Here is a 19218-nt window from a genome sequence, read left to right on the forward strand (position 1 = left end):
ATCTTACATTTGCTGACCAAAATAAATTTGATACCTATATATGGGGTCAGATGGTCCCTTTTCAAGTTTTTCCCCAATATTGGTTTTACAGCATAAGCTCGTAAAGAACCGTAGAAAAGAAAAGAAGCCCACTTTGAAAGGAGGAAGATGAATCAATCGCGACTCTCAGATCATCTCGCCAGAACCATAGTTGCATACTTTGAATGACAAAAGTACTAGCAAAATCGTTTGACCGATGGAAGGAAAAAGGAACTTAGTAGGTTCATTCTGTGAACATCTGTCTTTTAGTGTTTGGTCATTGTGAAAGGGAAGTAAGAGGATGATTATTGCAAGTTCCTTAAGGTTTGGTCCTTAATACACATATATGTATATGTATATATAATATATGCGTATATAATTATTTGCTAAGGACTTTACGGAAACCGAAACCGTTTAGTCCTTAATTAAGGTTCTTAAAGAACCTCTTGTGAGAGGTCATCTGGATTATACTCAACCCCAATTCAGCAAGTACCTATACACCCAACATTTGAACATTTTAGCTCTCCTTTTTTCTTATGAACAAACAAGATTATGATTTGTTATTCGAAAAAGGTTCTGTGCCTGTTGAGCAGTTCCGACAGGCAATCGAGGGCTAAGATCTGTCCTTCCATGGCTACTTCTATCTTGTCGATGTTGAATTATCTAATGTACCTTGCGATAGAGGCTAAGCTGTCACAACAAGATGTGAGACAGACCGTTTGCTTCACCCAACAGCTCCTCTACGATTGAAAGCAGGACTTGTAGGCTGGTTAAGCAACATAACTTTAGAAAAAAATTGGTCAACCCAAATGTTTGAGTTTTTGACAAAGAAACACATTATAAAAAGTCAACTGCAGTGATGTTAGGCTTGCTTCACGGCATGTTGACTAACTGCAATGGTTTCTCGTAAGGGAGAGAATACAACTGAATGATGATAATGAAGTTGAAAGCCAAAATAATTGCTAAAATAAATTGATTCATCTTCTATGTGTTTTCTAGTTATAAGAATGGTTGCAGTTATCTCATGTCATATAAATGATACCTTTCCGTCTGTCATTGCAGGACGTATGACGCAAAATTTTACCAGGGAATGAAAGATGAAATAGAATCACAAAAGAAAGTTGTCTCTTAACACCATCATCTTCCCGAACAAGCTCTGGTGATTTTGCACTGCCATTCTTCGAATGCTTCTCTCTCTTGCTTAGGTTTATGGTTTGTCTAGATCTCAATGTCGGAAGGTTCAAAATCTTCAACGACATATCTGACTGAAGCTCTAAACAAAAATAAAAATAGAGGCCCACATTTATATTGTAAAATTATACAAAACAATAAAAAAGGGATAAATCAGAAGGCATAAAAGAAAATTTTAAATCGTGGAGAAATAATAGGGGTCAATATTCTCTTTTCAGTTTTGGTACTAGTTTTTTTTTTTCATAAGTGCTCCAAATTTGACGTCAAAAAAAAATTCTCCAAATTTAGTTACATAGCTTTCTTTAAAAAAAAATAGGGGTCATGAAAGAGTGGGGCCCATAAAAGAGTGGGGGCCCTAGGTTCAGGTTTCAGTTGGCTGTGCCCAAGGACGCCACTGTCTGTGAGTTGGAATATTCCACATTCTTTTATCTTCAATCTTTTGAAATTGTACGACGACTGCTTATAGTTGATGTCGAACTCAAAAGACAAGCTCGGTGGAAGTGACCTCCTCTGTTTGAACCTCAACCTCGAATGTGTACAGATGCCACACGAAAAATACTTCTACTTTTTTATTACAATAAGTGAGAGAATTCCCTCCAGACGTTATGGTACAACAGACAGATCCCCGGTATGTATCGTCCCTACCAGAAAATATGACGCAAGCCTTAAATTTTGTTGATTTGCAAAGAGGCATTTGATTCAACTTCACAGTTACAGAACTCCCGGAAGATCGGTAAGTGAAGCACATAGGTACTGATATAGCTGGAAAGACCGCATATTGATTGGTCCGCGTGTGGATGATGAGATCTTTAGCTTCTTGATTCAGTTTGAAGCAGTATGCGAAGTTAAGACGAATATCTGGATTGCGAAAGGAGCAATCAAGTCTCTCCAGGGACCCACAATATTCTGCTTCTAAATACAATAGGGAATCCGGAAGCTGTGGGAGCGATACCAGCTTCTTCATTCGTTTCATTAAAAGTGTTTGTAGAATAGATATTCTCCATATGCATGGATCAAGCTCTTGAATGTTTGTGGAACTCTCAGGATAAATTTCCAACAAAGAGCAATCTGAGAGATCGAGTTCTTCTAGAGATTCCAAGTTGATGCTGGCCAGATTAACCTGTAACTTTGAGCATCCCTTTAACTCCAATTTCGACAATCTACCAAGGTTTCTCATAGAGGAAGGGAGATCCACCAGACTCACACAAAAATTGAGGTTTAGTTTTTGGAGATTAATTGCGTTCCCGATAGAAAAAGGAAGCTTCACCAGGCTTGAGCAAAAGCTGAGATCCAAGTCATATAGATTAGTGGCAGCTGAGAGATCAGGAAACTCTTTCAAACTTTCTGAATGTCTCAAATCCATCCACTTGAGATTTTTCAGCGGCTGTTATGACAAAATAAAGGGAGAGGAGAACAGCAAGTTGACACAATTAGTATTAAACACATAAGAAAATTGGTTAGATATCCTAACTTGGGCAGTTATTTTCAAACTAAAAATTCTACTTACTTTATTTTCTTCCCACAATTTCTCAAGTCTGCTATTATTCATGCGTAGTACGACAAGGAACTCTGGATTGAATCTTGAAGGAAAACATGCCATGGGGAACATCGGCCAAATTAGTACTTTGAGTTTTCGGGATATGTCGTTCATACTTAGCCGACTGATGCCATAACTATGAATTTTTAAGAATTGAAGATTAGACAATCTTTCAAAGCCTCTTTCACTCGTCCATGTTATTTCCTCATTCCGCTCAAGATTTATTCCTATAACACTGCTATTACTCTGTAAAACAGCCCAATGGAACACAAAGAGAGGATTGTTAGTTATTAAATAATCTCACATTTGAAGAGAGTACTGCAATGAAAATATCAATCTCAAAACGTACTGCTTTATCATCACTAAGTACTTCACCAATATCCCTTGCATCATTCAAAAACTGGCGTTTTCCAGGTTCACTAACACATTCTTTTCTCACAATTTGTCGTCCTAGTTGGACTAGCAACTCAGGCATCTTTATCCATACCATATCCATATATACGAGAGATTTTTCACATAAGACGCGAAGCCCTCGTCTCACATCCTTAAAACATCTTTCTAGACATCTTTCCACCACACCATCTTGTTCACCATCGAAAAAGCAGGCTATATGGAGAAATAAACTTTTATCTTCATCATTCAAGGCATCATAACTAAACTTTAAAATGCTCGCAATTTCTCCATCTCGTCAAGGTGTGTCCTTAATCTTGGTACTGCCTCTGTCCAATCTTGCTCAGACATTCCCCGAAAATAAGATCCCATAACCCTCAGCCCCAAGGGAAGTCCACCTACAAGATTCCTAACTTCATAAGAAAGCTTCTGGAAACCATCCTTAGGGTATTTCTGATCAAAAGCATACATGCAGAACATTTGAAGAGCTTCATCATTTGATGGTAAATCCACCTTGTGTAATGGTTGATCCCACTTGCTTTTAAAACCCTTTGATCTTGTGTTGTGACTATAATCCGACTCCCAGGACCAAACCAATAAGTTTCTTTTGCCATGGCTTCCAGTTGTACTAAATGATCTACATCATCAAGGATGACAAGAACTTTCTTGTCTTTCAACCTATCTTTGACGACTCCCAAATGTGAAATACTGATACCTGTCTCGTTGGTTAGTTGAGACATAAGCTGCTTCTGTAAATGCAACTTCACACTGTAGTCATCGGAAGAAGCTGGTATTGCATACTTTGTTTTGATATTATCTATAAATACACTCAGTTGGAAATCTTGAGAATGTTGGTTGAATAAAGATCTAGCAATAGTGGTCTTTCCCAATACCAGGCGGACCCCAAATCCCTATTTTTCTCACTTCATCTGAATCTAGCAGTAACAACGGTCTCATTCTTGTCATATGAGATTCCATCCCAACTAAGTCTTCAAAATCACTAGATGGTGCAGAAAGGTTTAACTTGTTTGAAACTTCAGTGGCAATAACTTCAATCATCTTTGCTTCAGTCTTCCTGAACAAGGGGATGATCAATAACTCCGTCATTTGGTCATGGAAAAATTGCACGTATTATACAAATATTCTATCAAAGAAAGAAACCAACACTTATTCAATATTTCGATCCAGGGTGGCTATTGTTTAAAAGCTACGTATGTATAAGATTGTTCATGTGTTAGAAAGATTAAGAACATGTGGGGGAAGAAGAGGACGACTAACCAGTTGGTTGAATGGTAACCTGTGATTTGAGCCACTTCTGTCAAAGCACATTTCCACCTTTGGATGTCTTCCTTTGTTTTCCCTCTACAAGTTTTTCGGAAGACCTTCCCAAAATCACCGGTCTGCTTCTTTACATCAGTTGGATCCACTTCATAGAAAAGGGGCATCACTGTTTGACCAAACCTTTCTCTGCACTTTATGATCTCCACCAGCTCGTTCAAGCACCATGTCGACGAAGCGTAGTTCCTCGAGAGCAAGACAATAGCAATCCTCGATCCTCTAATAGCTTCTATGAGCTCAGGACCGATCAGCTTACTCCTCTCCATATCATCGTCAAAGAATGAGTTGATTCCTTTGCTTCTCAGCTCCTTGAGAACGTGGCTGAGGAAGGTTTTGCGGACATCTTCCCCGTGGAAGCTTGGGAAGACATGATGTATCCAATTACGAGGCAAAGAAGACACAGGAGCCAAAAGAGTTAAAGAAGAAGAAGCCATTTTGGTGTTTTCTTGATGTGATCTTGATTTTTTGTTGAAAAATATTGTACCTAAAAGGGCGTAGAAGCATATTGCAGCAGCAGCAACATTGGTACCGGCAAAAAAAGAATCCATTGCTATGTTGAAGAGAAGATCACGATCGTAGAGCTTTTTAGTTAGGAGGAAGAATTAACAAACAAAGATAGACTCTTTCTATATACAAACACGGAACTGATGATCCCGTTGACTTTTAAATATTTGCAAGACAGCTTCGTGGAAACAGAAAGCCCAGCACGATGTTAGAGACAATTCGAGCATTGACAAAAAAATCTTAAAATAATCTCTTAAAAATTCGTTTCTTTTTCAGTTCAAAAGAAACTATTTTCTTTTCAATTTTCTTTAAATCAAAAAGCACAAGATTACCTTACCATCCTTAATGAGATTTGATTATTACAAACCCAACTCACCATAACTTGGAGATTACTAGTGGTGGCTATTAGATGGTGATTACTAATTTACTAGTAGTGTAAGATTAGATGCACAAGGTAAAAATGCCAATTTTGTTATAAACTTGAGAATCCGGAATCTTTTATCATGACCAAAGGACTTAGCAAAATCGTCTAAATGAAATTTGACCAATGGAAGGAAAAAGGAACTTGGTGTTTCCTTCAATGAACATCTCTTTTTTTGTGCTTGGTCACTGTGAAAGGGAAGAAACTTCTTTAAGAACCTCTTGTGAGAGGTCATCTGGATTATACTCAACTCCAAAGCATCTCACAACCTCCATCTTCGGATTCAACAAGTACCTACACACCCAACATATGAACATTTTAGCTCTCTTTTTTTTTCTTATCAACAGACAAGATTTTGATTTGGGCATTCGAATAAAGGTTTTGCTTACATGTTATGAGAAGTATCAACGAGGTAATCATCTCCATCTTCTTGAACCTTCTTGAAATAAACACGATACTCCTGTGCCATTTGCCTCATTGCACTTGCTGATCCAGTCAATCCAAGTATTCTATCGTCAAATTCTGCAAATAAGAAAGAAAAAAAAGAGTTATAAGCAACTCAACGGTAGAGAGTATATAAAGAAGCTGGAACACGAACCTTTCAAGTAGGCATGGAGATGAGAAGGTGTGTTTCGTACAGGGTCAAGAGTAACAAAGACAGGCAGAATCTTTTGGTCATGATTAGACTCTGATCAAGACAAGAAAATGCTTAGTAAGATAAAAAAATGGGCTCGAGCTTTGTTTTAAGTGGATTCAAAACCTAATTTATCAACAGCTCTGGAGATCATCTTAAGCAGATAACAAAATGCTGTTGTATTAGAACCACAGCCACAACCGATCCTATTGCTGCTGCTTGGTTGACACTGCATAACATAAGGAAGCAGAGACAAGAAGATCTGAGAAACTCTCTTATCATACCAAAAGAAGTATCTCTGTATCACATACCTTTCGGAACAGCTCTCCTTTCGTCTTTAGTGTTTGGTAAAGGAAGTAACTTCGTTAAGAACGTTTTTGTGAGAGGTCATCTGGATTATACTCAACCCCAATTCAACAAGTATATACACCCGACGTATGATTTCTAGGCTGATTAAAGCAACATAATTTTAGAAAAAAAATGGTCAACAATTTTTTTTGACAAAGAAACACGTTGTAAAAGTCCAACTGCAGTAAAGTTAGGCTTCTTGCTTCATGGCATGTTCACTAACTGCAATTAATGGTTTCTGGTAAAGGGAGATAATACAACTGAATGATGATAATGATGTTGGAAGCCAAAAAAAAATAAGAAACAGAATCACAAAATTAGTTGTCTCTTTAAGTCTTGAAACCATCATCTTCACGACTAAGCTCCGGTGATTTAAAGCTATCATTCCTCCGAGGCTTCTCAGTCTTTACTTGGGTATCAAGGTCTGTCTCAGATCTCAATCACTGAAGGTTCTTAATCTCTATGGACATCTCTGAAGCTCAATAAAGGGACCTCCGGGAGCTGGAATATCCCGTATTCTTTTATCTTACATATTTTGGATTTCGAACCGAGAAGCTCGAAATCAAAAATAAGCTCGGTGGAAGTGACCTCCTCTGTTTCAACCTCAACCTCGAATGTCAACAGATGCCCCACAAAAGATACATCTACTGCCTTTTTACAATAAGCGAGAGAATTCCTTCCGGACGTGATGGTACAACAGACAGATCCCCAATATGCTTCATCCACATCAGCACAAATGATGCCAGCCTTAAATTTGGTTGATTTGCCAAGAGGCATCTGATTCAGCTTCACAGTTAAGGAGCTCCCATAAGATCGGTGACTGAAACAGATAGGCACTTCTTCAGCAGGAAAGACCGCATACCGATAAGTAGGCGTCTGGATGATGAGATCTTTAGCTTCTTGATTTAGTTTGAAGCAATTTTTGAAGTTGAGAATAATATTTGGATTGCGAAAGGAGCAATCTAGTCTCTCCAGTGTCTCACAATCGGAAGCATCGAGATACAATAGCGAATCCGGAAGCTGTGGGAGTGATACCAGCTTCTTCATTCCCCTTAGTACTAGTTTTTTTAGACTAGATACTCTCCCTATGCATGGATCAAGCTCTTGAATGTTTGTGGAACTCTCAGTATAATTTTCCAACAAAGACCAATCTGAGGGATGTTCTCCTAGCAAATCCGGAAGCTGTGGGAGTGATACCAGCTTTTTCATTCCTATTAGAAAAAGTTCATGCAGACTAGATATTCTCCCTATAGATGGATCAAGCTCTTCAATTTCTGTTGAACTCTCGGTATAATTTTCCAACAAAGAGCGATCTGAGGGATGTTCTCCTAGCCAATCCGGAAGCGTTGGGAGTGATACCAGCTTCTTCATTCCCCTTAGTACAAGTCGACGTAGACGAGATTTTCTCCCTACCATGGATCAAGCTCTTCAATTTCTGTTGAACTCTCAGTACAACTTTTCGCCAAAGAGCAACCTGAGAGATCGAGTTCTTCTAGAGATTCCAAGTTGATGTTGGCCAGAACAACCTCTAACTTTGAGCATTTGTATAATACCAATCTCGACAATTTACGAAGGTTTCTCATAGAAGAAGGTAGCTCCACCAGACTCGAACAAAGACAGAGATCCAAGTATTTCAGATTAATTGCGCTCCCAATAGAGGAAGGGAGCGTCAGCAGGCTTGAGCAACAGTTGAGGTTCAAGTCATATAGATTAGTGGCAGTTGAGAGATCAGGAAGCTCTTTCAATCTTCTTGAAGAACTCAAATCCATCCGCTTGAGATTGCTTAGCGGCTGTTGACACAATTAGTATTAAACACATATAAGAAAATTTGTTTAAGATAGCCTAACTTGGACACTTATTTTCAAAACTAAAAATATTACTTACTTTATTTCCTTCCCACAATTTCTCAAGACTGCTATCAGTCATGCGTAGTTCGACTAGGAACTCTGGATTAAAATTTGAAGGAAAACATGACATGTTGAACTTCCGCCAATCTAGTACTCTTAGTTTTCGGGACATGTAATTCATACTTTTCGGATTGATGCCATGACCATGAATTTTTAAAAACTGAAGATTAGACAATCTTTCAAAGGATCTTTCACCCGTCCATGTTATGGCCTCCGTATGCTCAAAAGATATTCCTATGACACTGCTACTACCCTGTAAAACAACCCAATAACACACATATATATATATATATATATATATATAGGATTCTTAGTTATTACGTAATCTCACATATGTAGAGAACAATGCAATGAAAATACAAATCTCAAAACTTACAGCTTTATCATCATGAAGTACTTCACCAATATCGATTGCATCAATCAAAAACTGGCGTTTTCCAGGTTCACTAACAGATTCTTTTCGCACAACTTGTTTTCCAAGTTGGACTAGCAACTTATCCATATATATCCATCTATTTTCAATAGATATGAGAGATTTTTCAGATAAGACGCGAAGCCCTTGTCTTACATCCTCAAAAGATTTTTCTAGACAACTTTCCACCATACCATTTCGTTCACCGTTGAAAAAGCAGGCTATATGGAGAACTAATCTTTTATCTTCATCATTTAAGGCATCATAACTAAACTTTAAAATGTTTGCAATTTCTCCATCTCGGTCAAGGTGTGCCTTTAATCTTGGTAGAGCCTCTGTCGAATCTTGCTCAGACATTCCCCGAAAATATGAGCCCATAACTTTTATCCCCAACGGAAGTCTACCTACAAGATTCACAACTTCACAACAAAGCTTCTCGAAACCATCCTTTGGGTATTTCTGATCAAAAGCATACATGCAGAACATTTGAAGAGCTTCACCATATGATGGTAATTTCACCCTGTGTATATGGTTGATCCCACTTGCTTTTAAAACCCTTTGATCTTGTGTTGTTACTATAATCCGACTCCCAGGACCAAACCAATAAGTTTCTTTTGCCATGGCTTCCAGTTGTACTAAATGATCCACATCATCAAGGACCACAAGAACTTTCTTATCTCTCAACCTATCTTTGACGACTCCCAAATGTGAAATACTGATACCTGTCTCGTTGGTTAGTTGAGACATAAGCTGCTTCTGTAAATACAACTTCACACTGTAGTCATCGGAAGAAGCTGGTATGGCATACTTTGTTTTGATATTATCTATAAAGACACTCAGTTGAAAATCTTGAGAGTAACGGTTGAATAAAGATCTAGCAACAATGGTCTTACCAATCCCAGGCGGGCCCCAAATCCCTATTTTTCTCACATCATCCGAGTCTAGCTGTAAAAATGGTCTCATTCGTGTCATCTGAGATTCTATCCCAACTAAGTAGTCGAAATCACTGGATGGTGCTGAAAGGTTCAACTTGTTAGAAACTTCAGTGGCAATATCTTCAATCATATTTGCTTCAGTCTTCCTGAACAAGGGGATGATCAATTAACTACGTCATATAGTCATGAAAAAAAATAATATTTCGATCCAGGGTGGCTGTTGTTTAAAAGCTACGAAAATATGTACATATATGTTGTACATGTGTTAGAAACATTAAGAACATGTGGGGGAAGAAGAGAACAACTAACCAGTTTGTTGAATGGTAACCTGTGATTTGAGCCACTTCCGTCAGAGCACATTTCCACCTCTGGATGTCTTCATGTGCTTTACCTTTGCAAGTCTTTAAGAAGACCTTCCCAAAGTCACCGGTCTGCTTCTTTACATCAGTTGGATCCAGTTCATAGAAAAGGGGTATCACTGTTTGACCAAACCGTTCTCTGCACTTGATGATCTCAGCCAGCTCGTTCAAGCACCATGTGGACGAAGCATAGTTCTTAGAGAGCAAGACAATCGCAATCCTCGATCCTCTTATAGCTTCTACGAGCTCAGGACCTATCGATTTACTTCTCTCCATATCATTGTCAAGGAATAGGTCGATTCCTTTGCTTCTGAGCTCCTTGAGAACGTGGCTCAGAAAGGATTTGCGGACATCAGCCCCGTGGAAGCTTGGGAAGACATGGCGTTCACAATTGGGAGGCGAAGAAGAAGAAGAAGACGTTGGTGCCAAAAGAGTTAAAGAAGAAGAAGAAGCCATTGTATTGTTTTCTTGATGATGAGATCTGGAAGATTTTCTGTTGAAATAATTGTATCAGAAAGGGATAAATAGGAATTTAATACTAGGATCAAGATCTGGGAGGAAGAATTGATAAAGAGGAGGCTTTGTTAACACAGAAACTGTTGACTTCTGAGACTAAGAGATAAAAAGATAAAGCGAGAAAGGAAGTTTCGTAGAAAAAAGAGGTCGTCCAGCTTTATCCCTTCCACTTTTAGCTTTTCTGAGGTTAATGAAACTTCAAAACCCTTCCTTTTGTCTTCTTCTTATCCATCTGGAAGATTTTCGGTTGAAAAATATTGTACGCGTAGAAGCTGATTGCAGCAGCAGCAACATTGGTAGGGGAAAAATAGAATCCATTGGTATATTCAAGAGAGGATCACGATTGTATAGCTTTCTTGTGAGGAGGAAGAATTAACAAACAAAGAGACTCTTTCTATATGTACCAACACATAACTGATGATCTATATGGTAGGGAAGACAGGTTCGCGGTAACAGAAACCCAGCACAGTGTTGGAGATAATTCGAGCGATGACAAAAAAAAAGTTCTACCAATAATCATCTCTTAAAAATTCATTTCTTTTTCAGTTAAAAAAATTAATCAATTTTTTACCATTTTCCTCAAATTAAAAGTTTAAGATTACCTTACCATCCTTAATGAAATTTGACACACTCAACTCACCAAAATTTGGACTTCTCAGTGGTGGTTATTAGATGTATTCAGTGGTGATTACTAGTAGTGTAAGATGCCATTTTGTTATAAGCTTGAGAATCCTAATTTTTTTATAATTTCTTTTCTAGCAAAAGGTTGCTGAAGAAACCATAATTAGGTTGGTTGAAGGTCCTGAGAAAGATAAACAAACGTGACAATGGGATTGATCTGTAGATGTTGTATCTTTAGGTTTTTTGCTCTAAGATTTTGTGGCTTTAAATCTAAATTTTATTGTTTTAGAATTGTTTCGAATTTTTAAAAGCATTAAACACAAAGTTATAGAAAATTTCAATTTTTGGTGCTAATATATTATCTTTTAAAGATTTTAGGTTCTAATTTAGCTTGATTGTTTTGATTTTATTGGTCCAAAAAGAATTATGATCATGTAGACCCCCTATCTAAGCAAAAGTAACAAGAATATTTGTGGGTTTTCGGTAATGGATTTTATCAAATAATTTCCAATATTGTTTTTTATAACATAAGCCACAAAGAACTACAGAAATGAAAGAAGCCCATTTACTACGCCCACTCTGAGAGGAGGAAGATGAATAAATTGCTACTATCAGATCAACTCGCCAGAACCATAGTTGCATTGCATGACCAAAGGACTAGCTAAATGTCTAAGAAAATTTGACCAATAGAAGGAATAAAACTAAAAGGGAACTTAGTGTTTCATTCTGTGAACATCTCTCTTTAGTGTTTGGTCATTGTGAAAGGGCAGTAACTTCTTTAAGAACTTCTTGTGCGAGGTCATCTGGATTGTACTCAACTCCAAAGCATCTCACAACCTCCATCTTCGGATTCAACAAGTACCTATACAACCAATGAACTCTCCTTTTTTTCTTATGAACAACAAACAAGAGTTTGATTTGGTACTGGTAAATGAGGTTCCTTACATGTTGTGAGAAGTATCAACGAGGTAATCATCTCCATCTTCTTGAACCTTCTTGAAATAAACACGATACTCCTGCGCCATTTGCCTCATTGCACTTGCTGATCCAGTCAATCCAAGTATTCTATCATCAAATTCTGCAAATACATAAAAAAAAAAAGTTATAAGCAACGCAACAGTCGAGAGTTTATAAAGAAGATGGAACACGAACCTTTCAAGTAAGCATGGAGATGAGAAGGCGTATCTCGTACAGGGTCAAGAGTGACAAAGACAGGCAGAATCTTCTGGTCATGATTAGACTCTGATCAAGACAAAAAAAAATTGCTTAGTAATATAGATTAAAAAAAATGGATCGAGCTTTGTTTAAGTGAGACTCAAACCTAGTTTATCAACAGCTCTGGAGATCATCTTAAGCTGGTCAGGTCCAACATCAGGGGAAAAAGAGTAACCAAAGTAGAGGAGAACCCATTTATCACGCAAGTCTTTCTCAGTAACAACCTTGTTCTGTGTACTCATAAGCGTGAACGGACCTCCGATAATAGGACCTCTGACTGTTGTATTAGAACCACAGCCACAACCGCTACTATTGCTCCTGCTTGGTTGACCTTGCATATAACATAAAGGAAGCAGAGACAAGAAGATCTTTAGAAACTCTCTTATTAAAACCAAACGAAGAGAGAATCTCTGTATCAGATACCTTTAGGAACAGCTCTCCTTTCGTCGTTGTAATGAAGAAAGGCTAAGAATCCAGTAAACCCAAGCGCTAGTGCTGGCTGAGCATACAAAAACGAAACATCGAATCAAAACTCAAAACAAGTGAAATCTAACAAAGAGATGTTTTTTTTTTTAAAAGAGTTTACAGCAGCATAACGAGCACGCGAGCGAGAGTAAGTCTGAGCGGTTCCGAAAGGCAACTGAGGTTTAAGATCTGTCCTTCCATGTGTCCCCCCCTGTCTTGTCGATTGACTGTAATTGAATGACTGAGTTCTTCTAGATGACCTAAAATTTTTGTAAAAAATTGAAGATGAAATCTGTGCTTCTAAGTCGTTACAATGTCTAAAGATCGAAACTTTCGAACTTCAATTAGCGCGAAAACCCCCAATAAAAATCGAAGCTTTTATTGTACGGAGATGAAGTAAGTAACAATCGTTCTAAAGCTAAAACCCAGAACAAGCCCTAACGAGTAGGGATTAGGGTTTAAAAGAAAGGAGAGGAGAATATGACTAACCCTCGGAGAAAACTGGCCGCCTGATTCGCACCTTGTTTGCAGGAAAGAAGAAGACGCCGAACAGCAAACATTTTTTTTTACTTTATTTTCTTCTTATTGTCGGAAAATAACTAACATTCAAATCAAACCAAAGCTTAGAGCCATTTTTCCCAATTCGTCTACGAAACCAAAAAAAAAAAGAAAATCACTACTTTTTTCTCCTCCTGTCGAATCTTTTTCTTGGTCAGAAGGCAAAAAGAAAGTTAATTTACTTGTGTTTTTTTCTTGGTGCCCAAGCTCGTCTTCGTGTTTTTCTTTTTTTTGTGTAAATTATTGTTTTGGGCCGACAAGTTACATTATTGTTTCGGGCCCTTTTAAATAACAAAACTGATTGGGCCTCCGTTTCAAGTTGGATAATATACAACAAAATCCAGCTTCGAGATACTTCGTTTTTTACGGTCTGTCGATAAAGAGAGAGAGAATCAGTACTTGGATGTCTTTCTGATCCATACCTATGTTTTTTTTTTCTGAAAAAAAATCCATACCTATGTTATGTGAAGCGTATGGTATTTGACTTATATCAATCGCACATCACGACAATTTCTAATTCAAAGTATAAAACCTCTCTGACCACTCTCCATTCTTTAGCCTTTGCCTCACACGTACAACAAGAAGTTTTCTATACCACAACTGTACTAACTACTAAACATTCGTTTTTTTTCCTACAACATTCCGTTTATTTGTCCTCAGAACGTAAATATAATAATATCTGCTAAGGAAAAGCTTTCTTTGGACCATCTATGTTGTAATGGAAAAGTGGCCAATCTGGGAGCCAGGGTCAGGTATAGTGATTCCCATGTTTGAGTTTTAGGGTCCATAACCTCGCCCTGATTCTTGGATTCATTTGCCCACAAACTCATAGAGATTTAAAATCAACAAGAAAACTTTTCCTCTACATTTATTGTTCTTTTACAATTTTAAAGCCAGCACCAAGTAAAAACAAAAACAAAAAAAAACAAGTGGCACGACCAAACGAATTAATAGAGGTTAAGCAAAGCAAACAAAGAATAAGGTAATAGATCTATATGACTCGTCGGCGCTGCCTAAATATTCTATACAATTTTTTTAAGAAATAAATCTAAAAGCAATTCGCTAAAGAACGCAAGTAACTGTATGAACTTGGAACCGTAAGCACAACATTAGACCACTCAACCTTTCCCCAAACTTCACCATCTTGGCGGTTTTCAAACGAAACCAAAGCACAACAAATACTCTTTTGTAAATTACGACGAGGCAGCGCAAACTTGTCCCAAATGATTAAGAGTTTCCCACAGTACTCACCTGTTTCAATCAAACCACGTCGACAGCTCTTATTCAATGAAGACAACCCCCTGACCGGTCTCCACTCGTCACTCTCTGTGTCATACCACATGCAACTCTTCCTACGACAAGAGTAATGTATATCACCTACCTTACACCTACTTTCACCCTCGACTTTTTTTTCCGCAACGTTCCACTTACGTTTTATGGGATCATAAACAGAATCTTTACCCTCGTTGCTCCTAACGTATAACTTTCCTTCGCTAATCTCTATATTTTTTATCACTGAAGAGAACCGGAGCTCAGCTGTAGGGTTAGGTAAAGGTTCCCATGTTTGAGTATTTGTATCGAAAACCTCACCCCAACATGATTCTTTTACGGATTTATTTCCATCATTGCAACCTCCCATTACATATATCTTCCCATCTAGTTCGCACGCAGCAGGATACGCTCGAGGTACAGTCATGTTGGGGGAGTCACGCCATTCAACACGCTCCTTGTTGCGGACTAGCATGGACGGGGACGGAGGATAGCTTTGTCTGAGTGCGTATTTATCTGAACCAACCGTACAAATATACAACGGTCCGTAAGAATCATAGGAAGAAGGCACTTGTACAAAGACAGATCTCTTGTTCTCCTGCTCGCCAGGTTTTATCCAGAGGGTGTACCATGTTGGAATAGGACGGTCATGAAATTGTAAACATATAGAAAAGATTTCTTCTTGTGTTTGGTGGTGAAACCGTGCGTGGTTGAGCTCAATGGATAAGATGAGGGAGTGAAAAGTTTTGGAGACTAAGGAGAGTTTAGGGTAGTAGGACATCGATACGCGGGCTAAGCAGTTTAGTATGATTACATCTGGAAGCGACAAAAACGACTGTGGAGGTGGGTTCGGTTTCCTGTTTTTCCACGGTGGTTCGACAATGAGACTTGTAGCCGCAGAGGCGACGGCTTGAACCCAAGAGTATAACATTAGTGTAAACCCACGATTAGGTCTTTCCGAAAACACTATCAAGTTTATAAATACTTCCGTTTTTGATATTGAAAACTAAACGCCTGATTTTGTTTACAAAACTAAAACATAAAGGGCTTAATGAATCAAGGATTTGAGAAAAATTTAAGATTTGAGTTAACAGAAAAAAATCTTATTAGATTTGAGTGAATCTTCAAACAATTTGTTACAAGTTTCCAAGGTTTTTAAAGAATTTCAAGAGTTTTTCTTAAATCTTTATGTTTTAATATTTATTCAAAATAATATATTATTTTTAAATTACTATAGACTTGATATTTTTATTGTTTTATTAATATATAAAATATAGTTTTAAAAAATCGATTTTAAAAAAATCATTTCAAACAGTATGTTTTCATTTTAAAATGTGAAGTAAATTTTTTATTATTTTATGTTTCAAAATACCGTCGCTTGAAATAGTATTGGATTCATTGTGTTTTTACAATAAAATCCATATTTTCTAATAAGCTAAAATTTAGGAGAATTTATACAAATAACTAATTTCATAAATTTAGAGACCTGCGTTTTGGACAGAGTAAATGTATGAATAATATTTAAAATATATTGTATTGAAAACTTAGTATAATTTGGTGATAAATAATTTATTTAGCAGAATAGTGATAACAAACTTATGTTTTAGAAAACTTTTCATATGATGAATTTCTTCGTTTCGTTTTATGGTGCACAAACTTGTTAGATTCCATGACACATGCTTGTTCAAAAATTAATTGATGGTACATTTCTTATTTCCAAAATATATGTAAATACACAAATTAAATTTATTCATTACATTATTATTAGTAAGTTCTTTTGCATTCAGACACGCAATTAATATACGTAAAATATGTATTTTTCCTGTTATAATAAATATCTCAAAAATGTGTAAAATGCAAATTTCTATATTTATGATGTAACTATGACCAATGAATCAAAGGAAATAGTGTATTCATTACTATTCCTAATTGTTTTTACGTACCATTTATAAAGATATATTTTTCTTTCCAATTCCTTCTCGTTCTTTTTATTATAGGAAATAAAGAATAATTTTTTTTCACTAAAATTGATAAATAATAATATCTCTTTATTCCTATAATTTATTTGATTTTGTATTTTTCCTACTCATAGACCCCTAATTTTACATCCGCATGATCTTGGGATGTGATCTCTTCGAATAAAGTATATTAATGTATTTTATAAAGACTGAGAAATTTAAAAGTTTTAATTTAATACATACTTACTTTATTGAAAAAGCAATTATAAAGTAGAGATTAGTACCTTACTTATTTAACAAATGAATGTACATTTATTTATAAAGACTACGAAACGTACCTATAGTTAAGTTTTTATAAAATAGAGCTTAATACCTTGGCATGTTATATATTACTAACTATATCATATAAGGTGTTTATCAAATATATAAAATCAACATTAGTGTATGTATAAGTTGAAAATGTAAACCAGAAATATAATAAAAATATGTATTTACCATTAAAGATATATAAATTCCAAAAAAATAAAATATGTAAAAATATAATAACTTATCTAAAATTAGTAACTTAAATTTTCAAATTTATCATTTTTAAAATTTGTGCAAATATATGAGTATGATTTGTTTTAAAATCAACACTATATGTATAAAATTTAAAAAATTTAAAACCAGAAATATAATAAAATTATGTATTTACTATTAAAGACCTAAAAATCCAAAAATAAAAATATGTGAAATAAAAATATACACTTACGTTCCTAACCTAATTGTGTGTTTACCCTAATGCTACACTCTTCGGTTCAGGCCGCGCTATACAGTACAATGATAGACTCTTCGGTTCAAGCAGCCGCCTCTGCGTTAATCAAACCACAGTGGAAAAAGAGGAAACAGGATCCATCTCAAATTCTCAATCGTCGTTTTTGTCGCTTCCAGATGTAATAATTCTAAACTGCTTAGCTCGCATATCCAAGTCGTACTACCCTATACTCTCCCTAGTCTCCAAGACCTTTCGCTCTCTTATCTTATCCATTGAGCTCGGCACCGCACGAGTTCACCACAAAACACAAGAATCGCTCTTTTCTATATGTATACAGCATCCCGACCGTCCTCTTCCCTTATGGTTCGCCCTCTGGATACAACCTGATCAAATCGAGAAGAAGAAAGCTACATTGGTACAAGTACCCTCTTCCTATACTTCTGGAGAACCATTGTTCCTTTGTACGGTTGGTTCAGGTACCTACGCATTCAAACAATGTTATCCTCCGTCCCAAGTCATGTTAGTCCACCACCATGGGAACCTTTTATGGAGTAACGCACCTAAAATGACTGTAGCTCGAGAGAACCCCTCTGCATGCGTGCTCCACGGGAAGATATACATATTTGGAGGTTGCAAGGAAAATGAATCCGCGGAGAGCTGGGGTGAGGTTTTCGATACAAAGACTCGAACATGGGAGCCTTTACCTGACCCTGGAGCCGAGCTTCGGTTCTCTTCTGTGATTAGAAAAATAGAGATTACTAAAGGGAAGATTTACGTTACGAGTAAGAGGAGAAAGACTCTGTCTATGATCCGGAAACACGTAAGTGGGACGCTACAGCAAAAGCACCGGTGGATGATGTTAGGTGTATGGTAGGTAATATACATTACGCTTGTCGTGCGAAAAGTTTCATTTGGTATGACAAAGAGTGTGACGAGTGGAAACAGGTCAAGGGGTTGTCTTCATTGATTAAGAGCTGTCGACGGGGTTTGATTGAAACAGTTGAGTATTGTGGGAAACTCTTAATCATGTGGGACAAGTTTGCGCAGCCTCGTCGTCGTAATTGTCAAGAAAAGACTATTTTTTGTGCATTGGTTGCGCTTGAAAAGCGCCAGAATGGTGAAGTTTGGGGAAAGGTTGAGTGGTCTAATGGTGTGCTTACGGTTCCCCGTTCATACGTCTTCTTGCGTTCTTGCGTTATATGGACTTGATCAATTGTCATCTCTTTTTTTTTTTAGTTTTTTGTCGAGAATGGCTTTTAGATTTGTTTCTTAAAACATAGTTTCAAATCATTGGTGGCTTTGCTTAGCCTTTAATTAGTTTGGCGTGACATTATGTCACTTTTTTTTTTCTTTTCTATTCTGTGTTTGGTGCTGAATATAAAATAGCAGAAGAAGAACACATTTAGATTAAATGTTTTTCTAGTCGATTTAAAACCTCAAAGGAAGCTGGGGGCAGATAACTCTATGAACTGGGGCTAGGTTTTCAACGTTAAGGTGGCAAATGTTATAGTAGGTGTTGTAGTAGGACATAAATTATATAATTGAAACTTCTGGAAACGTTGAGTGGTCTCATGTTGTTCTTTCGTTTAATTTCACTTCCCGATTCATACGTTTCCTTGCGTCGTGAGTGATGCTGGTATGATCAATTGTGATCATGTTTTTTCTTTGAGGGTCAAAACTGGCTTTTATTAACGTTGATGTGGTTAACTATATGAAAAGTTGCGTTGCTTTGCTTAATCTTTATTAAATAGTTTGGTGTGACACTATACATTTGTGCTGATTGTAAGTTTGGTGTTAAATCTAAAATAATGTAGATTATATTAATTGTATGCTAATAAGTGTCGGAAATTGTCTCTATCTTTAACGAT

General features: G+C 36.8%; 4 protein-coding genes and 3 pseudogenes across 4 annotated transcripts; 1 reads left to right on the top strand and 6 right to left on the bottom strand.

Moving 5' to 3' along the window:
- LOC130498936 (disease resistance protein TAO1-like) overlaps positions 1-1277 on the bottom strand; it is a 2644-nt pseudogene extending 1367 nt beyond the window's left edge.
- A 410-nt stretch (positions 1278-1687) lies between these two features.
- Positions 1688-5300, bottom strand: LOC130498680 (probable disease resistance protein RPP1; annotated as a pseudogene).
- Positions 5301-5365: 65 nt separating this feature from the next.
- Positions 5366-6766, bottom strand: LOC130498937 (protein SCO1 homolog 2, mitochondrial-like). The gene is made up of 6 exons (XM_056992803.1): positions 6687-6766; positions 6345-6393; positions 6160-6262; positions 5998-6087; positions 5789-5921; positions 5366-5693 (listed from the first exon to the last, which is right to left on the bottom strand). The coding sequence occupies exons 1-6, from the start codon at positions 6764-6766 to the stop codon at positions 5585-5587; spliced, it is 564 nt and encodes a 187-aa protein (XP_056848783.1). The 3' UTR covers positions 5366-5584.
- An 837-nt stretch (positions 6767-7603) lies between these two features.
- On the bottom strand, positions 7604-10903 carry LOC130498682 (disease resistance protein TAO1-like). Its single transcript, XM_056992234.1, has 4 exons — positions 9945-10903; positions 8665-9781; positions 8266-8541; positions 7604-8171 (listed from the first exon to the last, which is right to left on the bottom strand). Exons 1-4 carry the CDS (start codon positions 10448-10450, stop codon positions 7791-7793), a joined length of 2280 nt encoding a protein of 759 aa, XP_056848214.1. The 5' UTR covers positions 10451-10903; the 3' UTR covers positions 7604-7790.
- Positions 10904-11632: 729 nt separating this feature from the next.
- Positions 11633-13562, bottom strand: LOC130499216 (protein SCO1 homolog 2, mitochondrial-like). Its single transcript, XM_056993246.1, has 7 exons — positions 13301-13562; positions 12933-13071; positions 12770-12845; positions 12453-12677; positions 12284-12373; positions 12077-12209; positions 11633-11993 (listed from the first exon to the last, which is right to left on the bottom strand). Exons 1-7 carry the CDS (start codon positions 13369-13371, stop codon positions 11885-11887), a joined length of 843 nt encoding a protein of 280 aa, XP_056849226.1. The 5' UTR covers positions 13372-13562; the 3' UTR covers positions 11633-11884.
- Positions 13563-14266: 704 nt separating this feature from the next.
- Positions 14267-15637, bottom strand: LOC108819828 (F-box/kelch-repeat protein At4g39753-like). The gene has a single exon (XM_018592857.2). It carries the CDS (start codon positions 15567-15569, stop codon positions 14418-14420), a length of 1152 nt encoding a protein of 383 aa, XP_018448359.1. The 5' UTR covers positions 15570-15637; the 3' UTR covers positions 14267-14417.
- A 1664-nt stretch (positions 15638-17301) lies between these two features.
- LOC108819829 (F-box/kelch-repeat protein At4g39753-like) lies at positions 17302-18640 on the top strand (annotated as a pseudogene).
- The last annotated feature ends 578 nt before the right edge of the window (positions 18641-19218 follow it).

Source organism: Raphanus sativus, chromosome 8, assembly GCF_000801105.2.
Source record: "Raphanus sativus cultivar WK10039 chromosome 8, ASM80110v3, whole genome shotgun sequence".
Lineage (NCBI taxonomy): Eukaryota > Viridiplantae > Streptophyta > Magnoliopsida > Brassicales > Brassicaceae > Raphanus > Raphanus sativus.